The following is a 22,334-nucleotide window of genomic DNA, read 5'->3' as shown; positions in this document are numbered from 1 at the left end:
GGAGGGGAAGGGATTAGGGGGATGTTAACTCAGAAACTGGGAAAGGGAATAACAATCAAAATGTAAATAAGAAATACCCAAGTTAATAAAGATGGAGAAAAAAATATAATGCATACTCTTAGCTTATATGAAGGCAAAAATAATTGTTAGGAATTTAAATTAATGGGCAACACACTTGCCTCCAAATATGAGGACCTGAATCTGAATCATCCGAGCCCACATAAAGCCAGTCTATTAATCCAGTCCTCCTCCTAAACTATGGGAGATGAAATAGTCTAGACCCTGAAAGCTTACTGGCATCAAGCAATGAAGAGACTTTGTCTCAAGCAAAGAGAGATGAGAGATGAGAAATGAGAATTGGTTGTTTTCATCCTCTGACCACCACACTCAGGAAAACACACACTCACACACACTCACACACACACACACACACACACACACAAACACAAACACTGAACACATCACATATCGTCTATGCACGGAAAGGGACTTTTTGAAATTATGCATGACAAATTCTTTTTTTCGAGAGAGAGAGTTTATTTTTTCTTCTTCTTTTTTTAATTTCACTTTTTTTTATAGTCCAGACTTTATCCCCTTCCTGGTCCATCCTCTGACTCTTCCATATGCTATAACTCCTCCCCCCTGTCTCCACGATGATGCCCCTACTCCCCTATCCCTACCCCACCAGTCCTTCCCACTCAGTCTCTTGGTCATTAGGTGCATCTTCTCTGACTGAACCCAGACCAGGCAGTCCTCTGCTGTATATGTGTTGGAGGCCTCTTATCAGTTGATATATGCTTCCTGGTTGGTGGCTCAGTGTCTAAGAGATCTTGGGAGTTCAGGTTAGTTGAGACTGTGGGTCTTCTTATTAGGTTCGCCCTCCTCCTCAGCGTCTTCCACCTTTTTCCTAATTCAACCACAGAGCTCAGCAACTTCTGTCCGTTGGTTGGGTGTAAATATCTGCTTCTGACTTTTTCAGCTGCTTACTGGGTTTTACAGAGGGCAGTCATGATAGACCCCTTTTTGTAAACACACCATAGTGTCAGGCCTTGGGGCCTCCTCTTAAGCCGGATCACAGTTTGGGCCTGTTGACAGGACTCCAGCCCTGAGAGCCAACGGAACGATTAGAAACAGGCAACCTTGGGAGGTAGGGAGTGCACAGACCCTCCAGAATGTACTAGAGACCTATGAGATGAGAGACTCTCAGGACTCAAAGGGAGGAACCTTAGATAAAGTGGGGAGTAGGAACTTGTAGTGTCTACCTCCAGTAGAATAATAGGGCATCAAGTGGAGGAATGGGGTTGCCTCCTCACAGTCAAAATCTCTGATGCAGAATTGTTCCTGTCTGAAAGAACTGCTGGGGCAAAAAACAGAGAAGAGGCTGAGGAAAGGAGATCCAGCCTGACACATTCTTTTTTTTTTTTTCTTTTTTCTTTTCTTAACTACCAACTTTCTGGTTTTATTTAATATTTTTTTCATCTTTATTAAGTTGAGTATTTCTTATTTACATTTCGATTGTTATTCTCCTTCCTGGTTTCCAGGTCATCATCCCCTTAACCCCTCCCCTTCCCCTTTTTTATGGGTGTTCCCCTCCCCATCCTTCCCCCATTTAACCATTCTAGAGATCAGTCTAGAGGGTCCTCAGAAAATTGGACATTGAACTACCTAAGGATCCAGCTATACCTCTCTTGGGCATATACCCAAAAGCTGCCCCAACATGTAACAAAGACACATGTTCCACTATGTTCATAGCAGCCTTATTTATAATAGCCAGAAGCTGGAAAGAACCCAGATGCCCTTCAACAGAGGAATGTGATACATCTACACAATGGAATATTACTCAGCTATCAAAAACAATGACTTTATGAAATTCATAGGCAAATGGATGGAATTGGAAAATATCCTGAGTGAGGTAATCCAATCACAGAAAAACACAAATGGAATGCATTCATTGATAAGTGAATATTAGCCCAAATGCTTGAATTACCCTAGATGCACAGAACACATCAAACTCAAGAAGGATGACCAAAATGCGAATGCTTCACTCCTTCTTTAAAAGGGGAACAAGAATACCCTTGACAGGGAATAGGGAGGCAAAGTTTAGAACAGAGGCAGAAGGAACACCCATTCAGAGCCTGCCTCACATGTGGCCCATACATATACAGCCACCAAACTAGATAAGATGGATGAAACAAAGAAGTGCAGGCCGACAGGAACCGGATCTAGATCTCTCCTGAGAGACACAGCCAGAATACAGCAAATACATAGGCGAATGCCAGCAGCAAACCACTGAACTGAGAACGGGATCCCTGTTGAAGGAATCTTAGAAAGGACTGGAAGAGCTTGAAGGGGCTTGAGACCCCATATGTACAACAATGCCAAGCAACCAGAGCTTCCAGGGACTAAGCCACTACCCAAAGACTATACATGGACTGACCCTGGATTCCAACTGCATAGGTAGCAATGAATAGCCTAGAAAGAGCACCAGTGGAAGGGGTAGCCCTTCGTCCTGCCAAGACTGAAACCCCGATGAATGTGATTGTTGGGGGGAGGGCACTACTATGGGGAGCCTGACACATTCTTAACTGACAAGAAGTGATGAATGATCTCTCAGGAAGAAAAAGAGGAAAGTATTAGAAGGAAAGAGTACAAGGGAGGTTGTCCAAGGTGTTAATAATGTTCTGACTCTAAACTTCTCTTAGTAAGGTGCCATTGAGTATGATGAGCTATCTATTTGTGGTTTTTGTACTTTCTATACACATTTACTTCTTAAGAAAATAGCATATAAATTAATAATTATAAACATAACAAATATTTCTACAAGATTCTTTTAAATCTATTATGTACGGGTGCTTTTTAAACAGTAGGCCCTAATTTTGATAATAGAGAATATATATTTATTCAAAGCAAATGCCAGGAAACAAGTCACCCTATAATTTAATAAAAACGAGAACTTCATTAATATAAACCATTTCATCAGTCCACAAAGCAACATTCTCCCAAGCTGTGTACATAACTCGACCAAAGTCATTTGTTCAATGAATCATCAGAAAGTCTGTTTCTGCTTTTGTATCTTCTGCAGCTTTACAAATAAGAAACTCTCAGTTTTGGTGGGAGGAGTCTCTTACTTTGTAATATTTTTTCACTCCCACCAAGACTCCTAGCCCACGCAGCTTAAATGTGCAATTTTATTCAAATGGACCAAAAAGATTAGGCCCTGCTGAATATAAGTAGAGGAAGGTATTGGGAAAGGCTGAATTTCAAAAAATAAAAAGTATCATTTTTGATAAGACACATAAATAGATTTCCAGCAGTGCTGACGTGGGGGAAAATGAGGCTAACGCATGGGATAATCTACACTCCTGTTGATTTTTAAGATAGATATGATAGGAACTAGCTGCAATTTAACAGTGCAATGCTCACAGCCCATTTGTTTAAGATTTGAATTATTTTTAAAAGCAAAGTTTTCACCTTAATATACCAAAAACGGTAATGTCATTATAGCATTAAAATAATTTTAATCTGTTGTAACATTATAGCACCGCAACAACCGGATAATGAAAATCAAAGCTAATTGGTCAATTTCCCTTCATTTACAAAGTTAGAGTGTCATATTTTTTCATGTCCACGCTTATGTCGTTCTATTCTGTACAAGTGATGTTAAAAGGCATTTGGCATTTTCACTGGTAATAAGGTATGCATTCTCACTTAATGCACCCTTTACAATTACCAGAGTCTCTGAGATTCCCAAATGCATTTTTAAGTGTTATTTTTAAAAAGTTCCCTTCCTGGCAGCTCTCTGCTCCCAGACCCTGTGAGAGAGAGACCCAACCGCTTGGTCAGGTGGGCACTCCTGAGGCTGCAGAGCGGAAGAGACCACCAACACTGCTCACCCCTGCCCACATCCCTGGCCCAAGAGGAAACTGTATAAGGCCTCTGGGCTCCCGTGGGGGAGGGCCCAGGAGCGGCAGGACCCCTGCCTGAGACACCACCGGAACCTGAGGGAAACAGACAAGATAAACAGTTCTCTGCACCCAAATCCCGTGGGAGGGAGAGCTAAACCTTCAGAGAGGCAGACAAGCCTGGGAAACCAGAAGAGACTGCTCTCTGCACACACATCTCGGACGCCAGAGGAAAAAGCCAAAGACCATCTGGAACCCTGGTGCACTGAAGCTCCCGGAAGGGGCGGCACAGGTCTTCCTGGTTGCTGCCACTGCAGAGAGCCCGTGGGCAGCACCCCACGAGCGAACTTGAGCCTCGGGACCACAGGTAAGACCAACTTTTCTGCTGCAAGAAAGCTGCCTGGTGAGCTTGGGACACATGGAAGCAGAATTCCTCTAGGACCAGGCACGTTCTGTGTTTACTGGAAGTCCCACACCCTGGGATCCCGGCCTGCAGCAGCTCTCTGCTCCCAGACCCTGTGAGAGAGAGACCCAACCGACTGGTCAGGTGGGCACTCCTGAGCCTGCAGGACGGAAGAGACCACCAACACTGCTCACCACTGCCCACATCCCTGGCCCAAGAGGAAACTGTATAAGGCCTCTAGGCTCCCGTGGGGGAGGGCCCAGGAGCGGCAGGACCCCTGCCTGAGACACCGCCGGAACCTGAGGGAAACAGACCAGATAAACAGTTCTCTGCACCCAAATCCCGTGGGAGGGAGAGCTAAACCTTCAGAGAGGCAGACAAGCCTGGGAAACCAGAAGAGAATGATCTCTGTACATACATCTCGGACGCCAGAGGAAAACACCAAAGGCCATCTGGAACCCTGGTGCACTGAAGCTCCTGGAAGAGGCGGCACAGGTATTCCTGGTTGCTGCCGCTGCAGAGAGCCCGTGGGCAGCACCCCACGAGCGAACTTGAGCCTCGGGACCACAGGTAAGAACAACTTTTCTGCTGCAAGAAAGCTGCCTGGTGAACTCAAGACACAGGCCCACAGGAACAGCTGAAGACCTGTAGAGAGGAAAAACTACACGCCCGAAAGCAGAACACTCTGTTCCCATAACTGGCTGAAAGAAAACAGGAAAACAGGTCTACAGCACTCCTGACACACAGGCTTATAGGACAGTCTAGCCACTGTCAGAAATAGCAGAACAAAGTAACACTAGAGATAATCTGATGGCGAGAGGCAAGCGCAGGAACCCAAGCAACAGAAACCAAGACTACTTGGCATCATCAGAGCCCAATTCTCCTACCAAAACAAACATGGAATATCCAAACACACCAGAAAAGCAAGATCTAGTTTCAAAATCATATTTGATCATGATGCTGGAGGACTTCAAGAAAGATGTGAAGAACTCCCTTAGGGAAACACAGGAAAACATTAATAAACAAGTAGAAGCCTACAGAGAGGAATCGCAAAAATCCCTGAAAGAATTCCAGGAAAACACAATCAAACAGTTGAAGGAATTAAAAATGGAAATAGAAGCAATCAAGAAAGAACACATGGAAACAACCCTGGATATAGAAAACCAAAAGAAGAGACAAGGAGCTGTAGATACAAGCTTCACCAACAGAATACAAGAGATGGAAGAGAGAATCTCAGGAGCAGAAGATTCCATAGAAATCATTGACTCAACTGTCAAAGATAATGTAAAGCAGAAAAAGCTACTGGTCCAAAATATACAGGAAATCCAGGACTCAAAGAGAAGATCAAACCTAAGGATAATAGGTATAGAAGAGAGTGAAGACTCCGAGCTCAAAGGACCAGTAAATATCTTCAACAAAATCATAGAAGAAAACTTCCCTAATCTAAAAAAAGAGGGGGTTGGGGATTTAGCTCAGTGGTAGAGCGCTTGCCTAGCAAGCGCAAGGCCCTGGGTTCGGTCCCCAGCTCTGAAAAAAAAAAGGAAAAAAAAAAGCAGTTGATTTAAAAAAAGAGATACCCATAGGCATACAAGAAGCCTACAGAACTCCAAATAGATTGGACCAGAAAAGAAACACCTGCTGTCACATAATAGTCAAAACACCAAACGCACAAAATAAAGAAAGAATATTAAAAGCAGTAAGGGAAAAAGGCCAAGTAACATATAAAGGCAGACCTATCAGAATCACACCAGACTTCTCGCCAGAAACTATGAAGGCCAGAAGATCCTGGACTGATGTCATACAGACCCTAAGAGAACACAAATGCCAGCCCAGGTTACTGTATCCTGCAAAACTCTCAATTAACATATATGGAGAAACCAAGATATTCCACGACAAAACCAAATTTACACAATATCTTTCTACAAATCCAGCACTACAAAGGATAATAAATGGTAAAGCCCAACATAAGGAGGCAAGCAATAACCTAGAAGAAGAAAGAAACTAATCGTCTTGGCAACAAAACAAAGAGAATGAAAGCACACAAACATAACCTCACATCCAAATATGAATATAACGGGAAGCAATAATCACTATTCCTTAATATCTCTCAACATCAATGGCCTCAACTCCCCAATAAAAAGACATAGATTAACAAACTGGATATGCAATGAGGACCCTGCATTCTGCTGCCTACAGGAAACACACCTCAGAGACAAAGACAGACATTACCTCAGAGTGAAAGGCTGGAAAACAAATTTCCAAGCAAATGGTCAGAAGAAGCAAGCTGGAGCAGCCATTCTAATATCAAATAAAATCAATTTTCAATTAAAAGTCATCAAAAAAGATAAGGAAGGACACTTCATATTCATCAAAGGAAAAATCCACCAAGATGAACTCTCAGTCCTAAATATCTATGCCCCAAATACAAGGGCACCTACATACATAAAAGAAACCTTACTAAAGCTCAAAACACACATTGCACCTCACACAATAATAGTGGGAGATTTCAACACCCCACTCTCATCAATGGACAGATCATGGAAACAGAAATTGAACAGAGATGTAGACAGACTAAGAGAAGTCATGAGCCAAATGGACTTAACGGATATTTATAGAACATTCTATCCTAAAGCAAAAGGATATACCTTCTTGTCAGCTCCTCATGGTACTTTCTCCAAAATTGACCATATAATTGGTCAAAAAACGGGCCTCAACAGGTACAGAAAAATAGAAATAATCCCATGCGTGCTATCGGACCACCACGGCCTAAAACTGGTCTTCAATAAAAATCAAGGAAGAATGCCCACATATACTTGGAAATTGAACAATGCTCTACTCAATGATAACCTGGTCAAGGAAGAAATAAAGAAAGAAATTAAAAACTTTTTACAATTTAATGAAAATGAAGGTACAACATACCCAAACTTATGGGACACAATGAAAGCTGTGCTAAGAGGAAAACTCATAGAGCTGAGTGCCTGCAGAAAGAAACAGGAAAGAGCATATGTAAGCAGCTTGACAGCACACCTAAAAGCTCTAGAACAAAAAGAAGCACATACACCCAGGAGGAGTAGAAGGCAGGAAATAATCAAACTCAGAGCGGAAATCAACCAGGTAGAAACAAAAAGGACCATAGAAAGAATCAACAGAACCAAAAGTTGGTCTTTGAGAAAATCAACAAGATAGATAAACCCTTAGCCAGACTAAGGAGAGGACACAGAGAGTGCGTCCAAATTAACAAAATCAGAAATGAAAAGGGAGACATAACAAAAGATTCAGAGGAAATTCAAAAAATCATCAGATCTTACTATAAAAACCTATATTCAACAAAACTTGAAAATCTTCAGGAAATGGATAATTTCCTAGACAGATACCAGGTACCGAAGTTAAATCAGGAACAGATAAACCAGTTAAACAACCCCGTAACTCCTAAGGAAACAGAAGCAGTCATTAAAGGTCTCCCAACCAAAAAGAGCCCAGGTCCAGACGGTTTTAGTGCAGAATTCTATCAAACCTTCATAGAAGACCTCATACCAATATTATCCAAACTATTCCACAAAATTGAAACAGATGGATCACTACCGAATACCTACTACGAAGCTACAATTACTCTTATACCTAAACCACACAAAGACACAACAAAGAAAGAGAACTTCAGACCAATTTCCCTTATGAATATCGATGCAAAAATACTCAACAAAATTCTGGCAAACCGAGTCCAAGAGCACATCAAAACAATCATCCACCATGACCAAGTAGGCTTCATCCCAGGCATGCAGGGATGGTTTAATATATGGAAAACCATCAACGTGATCCATTATATAAACAAACTGAAAGAACAAAACCACATGATCATTTCATTAGATGCTGAGAAAGCATTTGACAAAATTCAACACCCCTTCATGATAAAAGTCCTGGAGAGAATAGGAATTCAAGGCCCATACCTGAACGTAGTAAAAGCCATATACAGCAAACCAGTTGCTAACATTAAACTAAATGGAGAGAAACTCGAACCAATCCCACTAAAATCAGGGACTAGACAAGGCTGCCCACTCTCTCCCTACTTATTCAATATAGTTCTTGAAGTTCTAGCCAGAGCAATCAGACAACAAAGGAGGTCAAGGGGATACAGATTGGAAAAGAAGAATTCAAAATATCACTGTTTGCAGATGATAGGATAGTGTATACAAGTGATCCCAAAAGTTCCACCAGAGAACTACTAAAGCTGATAAACAACTTCAGCAAAGTGGCTGGGTATAAAATTAACTCAAATAAATCAGTAGCCTTCCTCTACACAAAAGAGAAGCAAGCCGAGAAAGAAATTAGGGAAACGACACCCTTCATAATAGACCCAAATAATATAAAGTACCTCGGGGTGACTTTAACCAAGCAAGTAAAAGATCTGTACAATAAGAACTACAAGACACTGAAGAAGGAAATTGAAGAAGACCTCAGAAGATGGAAAGATCTCCCATGCTCATGGATTGGCAGGATTAATATAGTAAAAATGGCCATTTTACCAAAAGCAATCTACAGATTCAATGCAATCCCCATCAAAATACCAATCCAATTCTTCAAAGAGTTAGACAGAACAATTTGCAAATTCATCTGGAATAACAAAAAACCCAGGATAGCTAAAGCTATCCTCAACAATAAAAGGACTTCAGGGGGAATCACTATCCCTGAACTCAAGCAGTATTACAGAGCAATAGTGATAAAAACTGCATCGTTTTGGTACAGAGACAGACAGATAGACCAATGGAATAGAATTGAAGACCCAGAAATGAACCCACACACCTATGGTCACTTGATTTTTGACAAAGGAGCCAAAACCATACAATGGAAAAAAGATAGCATTTTCAGCAAATGGTGCTGGTTCAACTGGAGGTCAACATGTAGAAGAATGCAGATCGATCCATGCTTATCACCCTGTACAAAGCTTAAGTCCAAGTGGATCAAGGACCTCCACATCAAACCAGACACACTCAAACTAATAGAAGAAAAACTAGGGAAGCATCTGGAACACATGGGCTCTGGAAAAAATTTCCTAAACAAAACACCAATGGCTTACGCTCTAAGATCAAGAATCGACAAATGGGATCTCATAAAACTACAAAGCTTCTGTAAGGCAAAGGACACGGTGGTTAGGACAAAACGGCAACCAACAGATTGGGAAAAGATCTTTACCAATCCTACAACAGATAGAGGCCTTATATGCAAAATATACAAAGAACTCAAGAAGTTAGACCGCAGGGAAACAAATAACCCTATTAAAAAATGGGGTTCAGAGCTAAACAAAGAATTCACAGCTGAGGAATGCCGAATGGCTGAGAAACACCTAAAGAAATGTTCAACATCTTTAGTCATAAGGGAAATGCAAATCAAAACAACCCTGAGATTTCACCTCACACCAGTGAGAATGGCTAAGATCAAAAACTCAGGTGACAACAGATGCTGGCGAGGATGTGGAGGAAGAGGAACACTCCTCCATTGTTAGTGGGATCGCAAACTGGTACAACCATTCTGGAAATCAGTCTGGAGAATCCTCAGAAAATTGGACATTGAACTGCCTGAGGATCCAGCTATACCTCTCTTGGGCATATACCCAAAAGATGCCCCAACATATAAAAAAGACACGTGCTCCACTATGTTCATTGCAGCCTTATTTATAATAGCCAGAAGCTGGAAAGAACCCAGATGCCCTTCAACAGAGGAATGGATACAGAAAATGTGGTACATCTACACAATGGAATATTACTCATTATCAAAAACAACGAGTTTATGAAATTCGTAGGCAAATGGTTGGAACTGGAAAACATCATCCTGAGTGAGCTAACCCAATCACAGAAAGACATACATGGTATGCACTCATTGATAAGTGGCTATTAGCCCAAATGCTTGAATTACCCTAGATGCCTAGAGCAAATGAAACTCAAGAAGGATGATCAAAATGTGAATGCTTCACTCCTTCTTTAAAAGGGGAACAAGAATACCCTTGTCAGGGAAGAGAGAGGCAAAGATTAAAACAGAGACTGAAGGAACACCCATTCAGAGTCTGCCCCACATGTGGCCCATACATATATAGCCACCCAATTAGACAAGATGGATGAAGCAAAGAAGTGCAGACCGACAGGAGCCGGATGTAGATCGCTCCTGAGAGACACAGCCAGAATACAGCAAATACAGAGGCGAATGCCAGCAGCAAACCACTGAACTGAGAATAGGACCCCCGTTGAAGGAATCAGAGAAAGAACTGGAAGAGCTTGAAGGGGCTCGAGACTCCATATGTACAACAATGCCAAGCAACCAGAGCTTCCAGGGACTAAGCCCCTACCCAAAGACTATACATGGACTGACCCTGGACTCTGACCTCATAGGTAGCAATGCATATCCTAGTAAGAGCACCAGTGGAAGGGGAAGCCCTGGGTCCTGCTAAGACTGAACTAGACTGGTGGGGGGAGGGCGGCAATGGGGGGAGGGTTGGGAGTGGAACACCCATAAGGAAGGGGAGGGGTGAGGGGGATGTTTGCCCGGATACCGGGAAAGGGAATAACACTTGAAATGTATATAAGAAATACTCAAGTTAATAAAAAAAATATAGAAATAAACAAAAAAAAGATAAAAAAAAATACAAAGCACACACAAAAAAAAGTTCCCTTCCTGGGAGCTTAATTTGTTTTCCAGATAAAAATGTACTCTATCACCATCAGGATCATGGGTAATTTGGGCTCATTTCAATGATATTCCAGAATGCTCAGGTTCCCAAATGTTTTTCATTTTCATGTATCAATCTGGGAGTCCTCTAGTTTTAGAAATAATGAGATTATAATACTTCTGAGTTCACACAGTGCCTCTTCTGTAAGTAGTAAAATCCCTTTCCATTCAATCATTTCCTTATCAGGTTTTAATTGTTTATTTTTTTGACATGTGTATGTGTGTATGCTTACAGATGAATGCCCTTGCATGTGTGGGTGTCTGTTAATTATGGAAGTCAGGGTCATCCCAGTGGCCATTCCTCAGGCACTCTACACCTTTATGTGAGACAGAGCCATTGCCAAGAACTCACTGAGTACACCTGGCTGGCTGTCCAGCAAAGCTCAGGGATCATTCTGTCTCTGCTTCTGTAATGTTGGGAAGTGTCCTAATGTTCTATTTTCCCCCTACATCCTTACGTTTGAACTCTGTGTTTCATCCTTACAAGGCAAAGCCTCAACTATTAAGCTACTTTTCCAGCCCAGGGTTTCTTTGATTCATGAGTATCCTATTTTCAAAATAAACATAAACTATCAAAATCTGAAGATATACACATTAGAAATTCAGAACCGGTATAGCTTGAGTGACCTTGGGCAAGGAACATAATTGTATCACCTTGAATTTCTTTAACTGTAAATTATGGTTGAGAATAGTTTACAGGTTCAAAGTCATGATGAATGGCATGGTGTATAGGACCCTTTTGCATTCCCCTGGAAAAATGATGCTAGTTGTAAAAGCCTGCATGTTTATGGTGCTTTAAAGTGAACTGTTATTACATGTTAACCTTGAAGCATTGAAAATCAGGCCTGCAATATGATGCCGAATTGTATAATATCCCCTTGTATATTAAATGAACTTAAGTTTGCCACACTTGTAAGTATGTAAAAGTTTTGTATTAATAATTTTAATACATAAAGCTACGATATCCAAAGAAATTATGTGGTAAATTTGAAATTTCGTTTTACAAGCAACTTCAATGTTCTGGACATCAATCAAATACTTGGTGTTAGAATGAATAATAAAATACAAATCTTGTCCTGTGAATAGTACAGCTCTAGGCTTCTGCCTGCCTTCTTATAATCCTGTCACAACAATCTATCTATTGTTCTTGCCCTCTGTTCTGAATGTATTAAATGTCTACTCCTCTAACAACCTTATGTGAAATGGGCAATGTCACCTCACACATTTTGCACATGAATTAACACTGTGTACAATGTCCTGTTGAATACATTTTGATCTTTCAAAACAGGGAATTTGCATTCATGCCGATATTCCACTGCATCATACTTTGACTTTCCCAAGTTTCTTCAGAATATCATTTTAATTAAATTACCCATTTAATAAAGAGGAAGCAAATTCTTTCTTAGCCCAACCCAGAAAAGCAGTCATTTTCTAATGCCAACTTCTGTCCCATTAGTACAGCCATGTCTATTCCTTCTTTCCTCTTTTACAGTAAGCGGTCCTTCTCACACTTTATTTAGTTTCTGTGTTGAAAACAAAAACTTGTATCTCAATGCTCAAATTTAACCTCACCTGCTTTGGATGGGATGGTACTATTTGTTCTTTCTCCAAACTTATTTCCTTCCTACTCAGGATACATTTCAGTTTCTGTAAGTCCATCTCTTATTTAACCATATATGAATTTTACAGAAATGCAGAGGGCAGGAGGAGAGATCTTCTATTCCACTCCCTGGGGTTGAACATTGATCATGACATTCATTAATTTTGTCATCTCAGGCAAAATGTTTTTTTGGCTACTCAGCTAAAATAGGACTTTTGATCCTATCAGAGGCTCTACATTAGGAACAAGATATTTTACATTAAAACGTTTCAAAAGTATCTACTATGTATAGGAAATTTACTTTCTTTTTGTGTTATTTTGTTTATAACTTTACTCAAGGAATCATTTGTTTCCCTTGTTAAAATAGGAGGCACCTGCCTGAATTAATTCTACCATTTATCTTGGGAACCTAGCAACATGTTTAACTGTGTCTAAGCAGTGGAGGGATGTATATATGTACAGTCAGTTAGGAGACTTGTCAAGCAGCCTAGCATTCTACACTACTAAAAGGAATGTATTTGAGTTATCATCCCTGATTAAATGTCAAATACACAGAATAAAAACATTTTATCCATGACTTTCATGTTAAGTGTCTATGTTTCATTGATCAGAGTTCTACATACCAAAAGCCTTCCAAGCATATCGCAGTAAAATTATAGGTTTCTTCCCAAACATCTATCTCAATATTTAAGTAGCAGAGTTAGACTACAGTGCTTCACAGAAGAAGCACTCATGCACCATTTCCCATCAAAGTTCTTGAGGAATAAAAGAAAATCAAAGCATCTACCTGTGAATTAAAGACCCAATCTGGATTTGTCACTCAAAAATTCTGGAATGAATGGTAAGAGGTGATAAGATATGAAAATTCCTTTTGAGTTAATTTTGGGTGGTTGAGGGGTAGAATTAAATCACAATGTACCTGAGTACCTGATAGACCAGAATTATATCATTTGTCAGGGACTTTTGTCACCAGATACTTTTTTATTGGATTTTTTATATACATTTCAAATGTTATTCCATTTACTGTTTCCTGTCCATAAGCCCCCTATCCCATCCTCCTCTCCCTTCTTCTCCCTCCACAACCAACAACCCCTTCACACCTCCCACTCTGACATTCCCTTAAAATGGAAGGTATAGCCTTGCAGGATCAAGGGCTACTCCTCCCATTGGTGCCCAACATGACCATCCCCTGCTACATATGCAGGTGGAGCCATGGGTCTCTCCATGGGTGTGATTTGGGTAACAGGTTAGTTCTTCAGAGCTCTGATTGGTGGTTGTTGTTGTTGTTGTTGTTGTTGTTGTTGTTGTTGTTGTTGTTATAGGGTTGGAGGACCTTTAGGTCCTTCAGTGCTTTCTCTAACTCCTCCAGTGGGGACGCTGTTCTCAGTTCAATGGTTTGCCACTAGCATTTACTTCTTTATTTGTGATGCTCTGGCTAAGCCTCTCAGGATACAGTTATATCAGGCTCCTGTCAGCATACACTTCTTTTTTTTTTCTTTTTTTCAGAGCTGGGGACCGAACCCAGGGCCTTGCGCTTGCTAGGCAAGCGCTGTACCACTGAGCTAAATCCCCAACCCTCAGCATACACTTCTTATTGTCTAGGTTTGATGGATACACACACACACACACACACACACACACACACACACACACACACACACACACACACACGGACTGGAGGACTGGATCACCAGGCAGGGAAGGCACAGAATGGCCATTCTTTAAGTCTCTATTCCAAACTTTGTCTCCATATCTCCTCCTATGAATATTTTTGTTCTATCTTTTAAGAAGGACTGAAGCATCTGCACTTTAATCATCCTTAATCTTGAGCTTCATGTGGTCTGTGGATTTTATAGGGTAATTCGAGCTTTTGGACTAATATGCACTTATCACTGAGTACACACCATGTAGGTTCTTTTTGAATTGGTTACCACACTCAGGATGATATTTTCTAGTTCCATCCATTTGCATATGAATTTCATGAAGTCATTATTTTTGATAGCTGAGTAGTATTTCACTGTGCAGATGTGTCATGTTTTCTGTATCCACTTCTCTATTGAAGGGCATCTCCATTCTTTCCAGCTTCCGGCTATTATAAATAAGGTTGTTATAACGTGGCAGAACACATGGTATGTTGAAGTACCATTTGGGTTTATGCTCAGAACTGGTATAGCTAAGTCCTCGGGTAGTACAATATCCAATTTACTGAGGAACCTGCAGGCTGAATTCTAGAGTGGTTATACCAGCTTTCAATCCTACCAACAATGGAGGAGTGTTCCTCTTTCTCCACATCCTCACCAACATCTGTTGTTACCTGAGTATTTCTTCTTAACAGTTCTGACTGGTGTGAGGTAGAATCTCAGGGTTGCTTTGATTTGCATTTCCCTGAAGACTAAGGATGTTGAATATTTCTTTAGGTACTTCTCAGCCATTCAACATTGCTCAGTTGAGAATTCTTTGTTCAGCTCTGTACCCCATTTTAGTAGGTTTATTTGTCTATCTGGAGTCTATCACCTTGAGTTCTTTGTATATATTCAATATTAGCTCTCTAACAGATGTAGGATTTGTAAAGATATTCTCTAATCGGTTGGTTGCCATTTTGTCCTATTGACCGTGTCCTTTGCCTTATGGAAGCTTTGCAATTTTGCAAGGTCCCATTTATTGATTCTTGGTCATAGAGCATAAGCCATTGGTATTCTGTTCAGGAAAATTTTCCCAGTGCCTGTGTGTTCTAGGCTCTTCCCCACTTTTTCTTCTATTAGCTTCAGTGTATCTGGTTTTATGAAGAAGTCCTTGATCTACTTGGACTTAAAATTTGTACAGGACAATAAGAATCCTCAGTTTGCTGCCTTCTACATGCTGACCTCCAGTTGAACCAGTGCCATTTGTTGAAAATGCTATCTTTTTTTCGGTTGGATGATTTTAGCTCCTTTGTCAAAGATCAAGTGACCATAGGTGTGTGGGTTCATTTCTGGGTCTTCAATTCTATTCCAGTGATCTACCTGCCTGTCTCTTTACCAATACCATAGAGTTTTTGTTTTGTTGTTGTTGTTGTTGTTGTTGTTGTTGTTGTTGTTGTTGTTGTTTATCATTATTGCTCTGTAATGTAGCTTTAGGTCAGGGATGGTGATTCCCCCAGAAGTTCTTTTGTTGTTGAGGATAATTGTCTCTATACTGGACTTTATCTTATTTCAAATGAATTTGCAAATTACTTTTTCTAACTCAATGAAGAATTGAGTTGGAAGTTTGATAGGGATTACATTGAATCTGTAGATTGCTTTAGGCAAAATGGCCATCTTTACTATATTAATCCTGCCAATCCAGGAGCATAGGAGATCTTTCCATCTCCTGAGATCTTCTTCAATTTCTTTCCTCAAAGACTTGAAGTCCTAGTCAAACAGATGTTTCACTACTTGGTTAGAGTCACATCGAGGTATTTTATGTAATATGTGAGTATTGTGAAGGGTGTCGTTTCCCTAATTTCTTTCTCAGCATTTTTATCCTTTGAGTAGAGGAAGGGTACTGATTTGTTTGAGTTAATTTCATACCCAGCCACTTTGCTGAAGTTGTTTATCAGGCTTTGTAGTGCTCTGGTGGAACTTTTGGGGGTCACTTAATTATACTATCATATCATCTGCCAATAGTGATATTTTGACTTCTTCCTTTCCAATTTGTATCCAGTTGACCTCCATTTGTTGTCTGATTGCCCTGGCTAGGACTTTGATTAGTATATTGTATAAGTAGGCAGAGAGTGGGCAGCCTTGTCTAGTCCATTATTTTAGTGGGATTGCTTCAAGTTTCTCCACATTTAGTTTGATGTTGGCTACAGGTTTCTTGTATATTGCTTTTACTATGTTTATGTATGGGCCTTGAATTCCTGATCTTTCCAACACTTTTAACATGAAGACGTGTTGAATTTTGTCAAATGCTTCTTAGTATCTAATGAGATGATCATGTGGTTTGTTTCTTTGGTTTCTTTTACATAGTGGATTAAGTTGATGGATTTCTGCATATTCAACCACTTCTGCATCCCTGGGATAAAGCCTACTTGATCATAATGGATGATCATTTTGATGTGTTCTTTGATTCAGTTTGTGACAATTTTATTGAGTATTTTTGTATTGATATTCATAACGGAAATTGGTCTGAAGTTCTCTTCCTTCTTGTGGTTTAGGTATAACCATAATTGTGGCTTCATAGACGAGATTAGATAGTGCTCCTTCTGTTTCTATTTTGTGGAATAGTTTGGAGAATATTGGTATGAGGTCTTCTATGATAGTCTGATAGAATTCTGCACTAAACTCATCTGGTCCTGGGCTTTTGTTGGTTGGGAAACTTTTAATAACTGCTTCTATTTCTTTAGGAGTTCAGGGACTATTTATATGGTTTATCTGATCCTGATAATTTAAAACATGCCTTAAAAAAACCAGAGAGATGTGCGTGACTTGTTAATGGCTAAAAATATCTGAGTACACCTGTCTGGCTGTCCAGCAAACCTCAGGGATTATTCTGTCTCTGCTTCTTTGATGTTGGGAAGTGTCATAATGCTCTATTTTTTTTTACATATAGGCCACATTATCAGGAATCATCCATGTCGAGATAAGTAATAAGGTGGGGAATTGTAGGCTATATCTAATAAAAAGTTAAGGTGTACCATCAGAATTCCAATACCAAGATAAAAGTTACCAACAAAAGTAATCAATTACTTTACATAATTGATTATGTAGATGTATAGAATGTAGATTCATAAAGGCTATTCAAAATCTACTGTCTTTTAAGTCCAAAGCAATGCTGTAAGAATCTCCAAAAAGACAATTGAACTCTCCTGCATTCAAACATTTTTTCTTGGTTTTCTGACTAAAATGAATAATTATTATTTGTTCTGTCCTTTGTTATAAACATATTTGGAAATTTTAAATGTAAACTGATTTCTTTCTAAAATTTCTTAATAAAGAATTAAGAGCTACCCCAGTTAATGATTCGGGCTCTTTTTTTTCTCACAAAGCTTGAAACCAATGTTTTTTGCTTGATTTATAACTTTATTTAAACTTAGAGAAATTTGTGTAGGTGGGTTTCTGGACAAATTTTTATATGCAGGTAGACCAAAAGTTGAAAGGTTTTATAGTGAATATATTTTTATCTTTCTTAGAGTTTCACTAAAGTGTGACCCAGAGGTGGAGGGCAGACATTTAAATGAAGAAGATGATTTGAGTCTCCAGTGTGAAGTTCTCAAAATAAATTCATACATACATACATACATACATACATACATACATACATACATACATAGAATAAAGAAAAGTTAAAATGCACATGGTTAGGGGTTACCTTCTTTGTAGCTTGACGGTTTAGATTTAACTTTGCTAACAAATATAATGTAGGAAAATAATACTGACATTCTGAGGAAGGAAAGTCAATTCAATTTTAGAGATTAATTGAGGGGAAGCTCACAAAGGAAGGCAGAAATGGGAAGAATAGAGCAAGGACAAGTATATCTGCTGTCAACTAGGTTTCATCTCACTATCTGGAGAGATCTGAAGGCACAGACGGGGAAGCAGCACAGTTGGGGTGGGATGTATTTTCATAAAGTGACATATAGACTAGGCATCACAACACCAACCCCAGAGCTGTTGTGACGTTAACGGCCTACAGTGTTAATTTAGAAAATAAATTGCATCATTTCAGTCTGACATGAAGGAAAAGAACAGTTCCCATGACTTATCTAGACAGTGTTGTAAAAGCATATTTATATTAAACATCAAGAGCATTCATTTTATAACACTCTGGTTTTTCTAGGGAAATAAAATTAAAATGTGTTTACCAACAAGGTATCCTGGGAAATTATACAATCTGATTAGGCTTTAAAGCATCTAGTCTATAATATAGGGTTGACAATCTCTGAGTTTATTTTTATTCACCAATTCAATAAAATGTATTATATAATGAGTGTAGAAATCAAGGAATAGATGTTAATACCCTATTGCACAAGACTCTGCATTCTCTGCTTGCCAGAGAGAGACATTAAGCTGGCCTGGAAGCTAAGTCCTTGTTGGCTACCCTTCTAGTGCCTGGCAGTACTATGTAGACTTTCTAGAGAACAGTGTCATTAACAGTCATACTTAGCTGTAGATCCAATGCTACTGAATACCCAGGTAACCTGTGCTTACTGGTTCAATAATGCTGGGCCTGTCATAGAGATTATCACTCAATATTTATTGGGAATCAAGACTTGATAGGGAAGAATTTAGAATCCATACCACAAACCTAGTCAAAAGCCAGTGTTGCTGAAGAGGTCATAGGTTAATGTGGGGAAGCTTCTTCTGTTGTTTTGTTAAATGGACAGATGTATATGTCGAAGTTCCTTTAAATCAATCACCTTTATACCCATAGATATGTTTTTCTGCCATGTTTCTTTGGCTGCATCTTTGTAGTATGCAGTGTTCAGTGTAAACACTTATAACTGGTAAAGGTGTTGAGAATTAAGTGACTGCTGAATTCTCAACTGTACATGAAATCCCTATATCACATCTCTTGAATGACTCAATGAATATCATTGGAAAGGGGACAGCCAAGTACAATAAAAGAGCTAGAGGAAGAGGTGGCGACTTGTACAATGCTGTCTTCTGGGTGGAACTTTAGGATTTTTGTCTTCTGAACTCTTGAAATCTTTTTTATTTGTGACTATTCTGAAGGATTTCATTTCCCTAATTTTTTTTTATCTCAATCTGTTCCTTTGAGTAGAGGAAGGCTACTGATTTGTTTAAGTTAATTTTATATCCAACCATTTTTGCTGAAGTTGTTTATCAGCTGTAGGATTTCACTGGTGGAAATATTGGGGTCTGTTAAATATACTATCATAACCTGCCAATCATGCCAATAGTGATATTTTGACTTCTTACTTTCCAATTCGTGTATATTGACCTACTTTTGCTGTCTGACTGCTCTGGGTAGGACTTCAAGTACTATATTGAGTAGGTAGTAAGAGAGTGGGCAGCCTTGGGTAGTCCCTGATTTAGTAGGATTGCTTCAAGTTTCTCTCCATTTAGTTTGATATTAGCTACCAGTTTGCTGTATATTGCTTTTACTATGTTTATGTATGGGTCTTCAATTCCTGATATTTCCGAGACTTTTAACCTGAAAGGCTGTTGAAGTTTGTCAAATGATTTCTCAGCATCTAATGATATGACCATGTGGTTTTTTTTGAGTTTGTTTATATAGTGGATTATGTTGATGGCTTTCCATATACTCAACTATCCCTGCATCTCTGGGATGAAGCCTACTTGATCATTGTTGATGATTGTTTTGATGTGTTCCTTGATGCAGTTTGTGAGAATTTCATCAAGTAATTTTGCATCAATATTCATAAGGGAAATTGGTCTGAAGTTTTCTTTTTGTGTTGGGCCTTTGTGTGGAATATGTATAAGCATAATGTAGCTTCATAAAAAAACTTGGTAGGGTTCTTTCTGTTTCTACTTTGTGGAATAGTTTGGAGAGTTTTGGTATTAGATCTTCTATGAAGGGCTGATAAAATTCTGCCCTAAATCTATATGGTTCTGATCTTTCTATTGGTTGTGAGACTTTTAATGATGGCTTCTATTTCTTTAGGAGTTGTCAGACTGATTAGATGGTTTATCTGATCCTGATTTAATATTGGTACCTGGTATATGTCTAGAAAATTGTCCATTTCATCAAGATTTTCCAGTTTTGCTCAGTATAGGCTTTTGAGATAGAATGTGACGATTTTTTTTTAATTTCCTCAGTTTCTATTGTTATGCCTCCCTTTTCATTTCTGATTTTTCTTAATTTGTATGCTCTCTCTGTGCCTTTGGTTAGTCTGGCAAAGGGTTTATCAATCTTGTTGAATTTCTCAAAGAACCAGCTCCTGGTTTTGTTGATTCTTTGTATAGTCCTTTTTGGTTCTACTTGGTTAATTTCAGCCCTGAGTTTAATTATTCTTTGCCATCTACTCCTCTTGGGTATATTTGCTTCATTTTGTTCTAGAGCTTTTAGGTGTGCTGTCTACCTGCTAGTGAATATTCTCTCCAGTTACTTTTTGGAGGTATTCAGAGCTATGAGTTTTCTTCTTAGCACTGCTTTCCTTGTGTCCCATAAGTTTGGGTATGTTGTGCCTTTATTTTCATTAACTTCCAAGAAGACTTTAATTTCTTTATTTCTTTCTTAAACAAATTATTATTGAGTAGAACATTATTCAGCTTCCATGTGTATGTGGGCTTGGTGTCATTTATGTTGTTATTAAAAAACAGTCTTAGTCCATGGTGATCTGATAGGATACTTGAGATTATTTAAATCTTCTTGTGGGCTTGGTGTCATTTATGTTGTTATTGAAAAACAGTCTTAGTCCATGGTGATCTGATAGGATACTTGAGATTATTTAAATCTTCTTGTCTATATGGAGGCTTGTTTTCTGACCAATTATATGGTCAATTTTGGGGAAGGACCCATGAGGTGCTGAGAATAAGATATATTCTTTTGGTTTAGGATGAGAGGTTTTATAGATATCTATTAAATCCATTTGGCTCATAACTTCTTTTAGTTTCTCTGTATCTCCATTTCGTTTCTGTTTCCATGATCTGTCCTTTAATGAGAGTGGGGTGTTGAAGTCTCCCACTATTATTGTGTGAGGTGAAATGTGTTCTTATGCTTTAATAAGGTTCCCTTTATGAATGTATGTGTCCTTGCATTTGGAGCATAGATATTCAAGATTGAGAGTTCATCTTGGATTTTTCTTTTGATGAATACAAGGTGTCCTTCCTCAATTTTTTTGATAGCTTTTGGTTGGAAAATGAATTTTATTCGATATTCAAATGGCTACTCCAAGTTGATTCCTGGGACCATTTGCTTGGAAAATTGTTTTCCAGCCTTTTACTCTGAGGTAGTGTCTGTCTTTGTCACTGAGGTGTGTTTCCTGTATGCAGCAAAATGCTGGGTCCTCTTTACATATCCAATCTGTTAGTCGATGTTTTCTAATGGGGGAATTTAGTCCATGGTTGTTGATAGATATTAGGGACCAACGATTGTTGCTTCCTGCTATTTTTGTTGTTAGAGGTGCAATTATGTTTTTGTGACTATTTTCTTTTCGGTTAGTTCAAAAAACAGATTACTTTCTTATATTTTCTAGGGTGCAATTTCCCTCTTTGTGTTGAAGTTTTCTATTTATCATCCTTTGTAGGGCTGGATTTGTGGAAATATATTGTATAAAGTTGGTTTTGTCATAGAATATTTTGGTTTCTCTATCTATGCTAATTGAGAGTTTTGTTGGATATAGTACCCTGGGCTGGCATTTGTGTTTTCTTAGTTTATCTACGGCATCTGCCCAGGATCTTCTAGCTTTCATAGTTTCTGTTGAGAAGTCTAGTATGATTCTGAGAAGGCTGTCTTTACATGTTACTTGATGTTTTTTCCTTAATGTTTTTTTTTATTCTTTACTTTCTTTGTGCATTGGGTGTTTTGACTAATATGTGATGAGAAGAATTATTTCTGGTCCAATCTCTTTGGAGTTCTGTAGGTTTCTTGTATGTTCATGGGCATCTCTTTCTTTAGGTTAGGGAAGTGTTCTATGATTTTGTTGAAGATATTTACTGGCCCTTTAAGGTGCCAATCTTCCCTCTCTTCTCTATTATCCTTAGGTTTGATATTCACATTGTATACTGGATTTTCTGGATGTTTTGGGTTAGGGGTATTTTGCATTTTATAT

General features: G+C 39.0%; 1 protein-coding gene across 3 annotated transcripts in view; it reads right to left on the bottom strand.

Annotated features, from left to right (window-relative positions):
* Window positions 1–22,334, bottom strand: part of Cntn6 (contactin 6) — a 397,730-nt gene that overhangs the window by 199,761 nt on the left and 175,635 nt on the right. The window contains exon 1 of one of the 3 annotated variants that reach the window (XM_087656200.1): window positions 4,724–5,969. In XM_087656200.1, the coding sequence (XP_087512326.1) occupies window positions 4,724–5,000 (277 nt within the window). In that variant the 5' untranslated portion in view covers window positions 5,001–5,969. 3 annotated transcript variants of the gene reach the window in all.

This window comes from Rattus norvegicus, chromosome 4 (genome assembly GCF_021556685.1).
Source record: "Rattus norvegicus strain SHRSP/BbbUtx chromosome 4, alternate assembly SHRSP_T2T, whole genome shotgun sequence".
Taxonomy (NCBI): domain Eukaryota; kingdom Metazoa; phylum Chordata; class Mammalia; order Rodentia; family Muridae; genus Rattus; species Rattus norvegicus.
The sequence above is the reverse complement of the archived record's forward strand: the minus strand, read 5'-3'. Positions and strand labels throughout refer to the sequence as shown.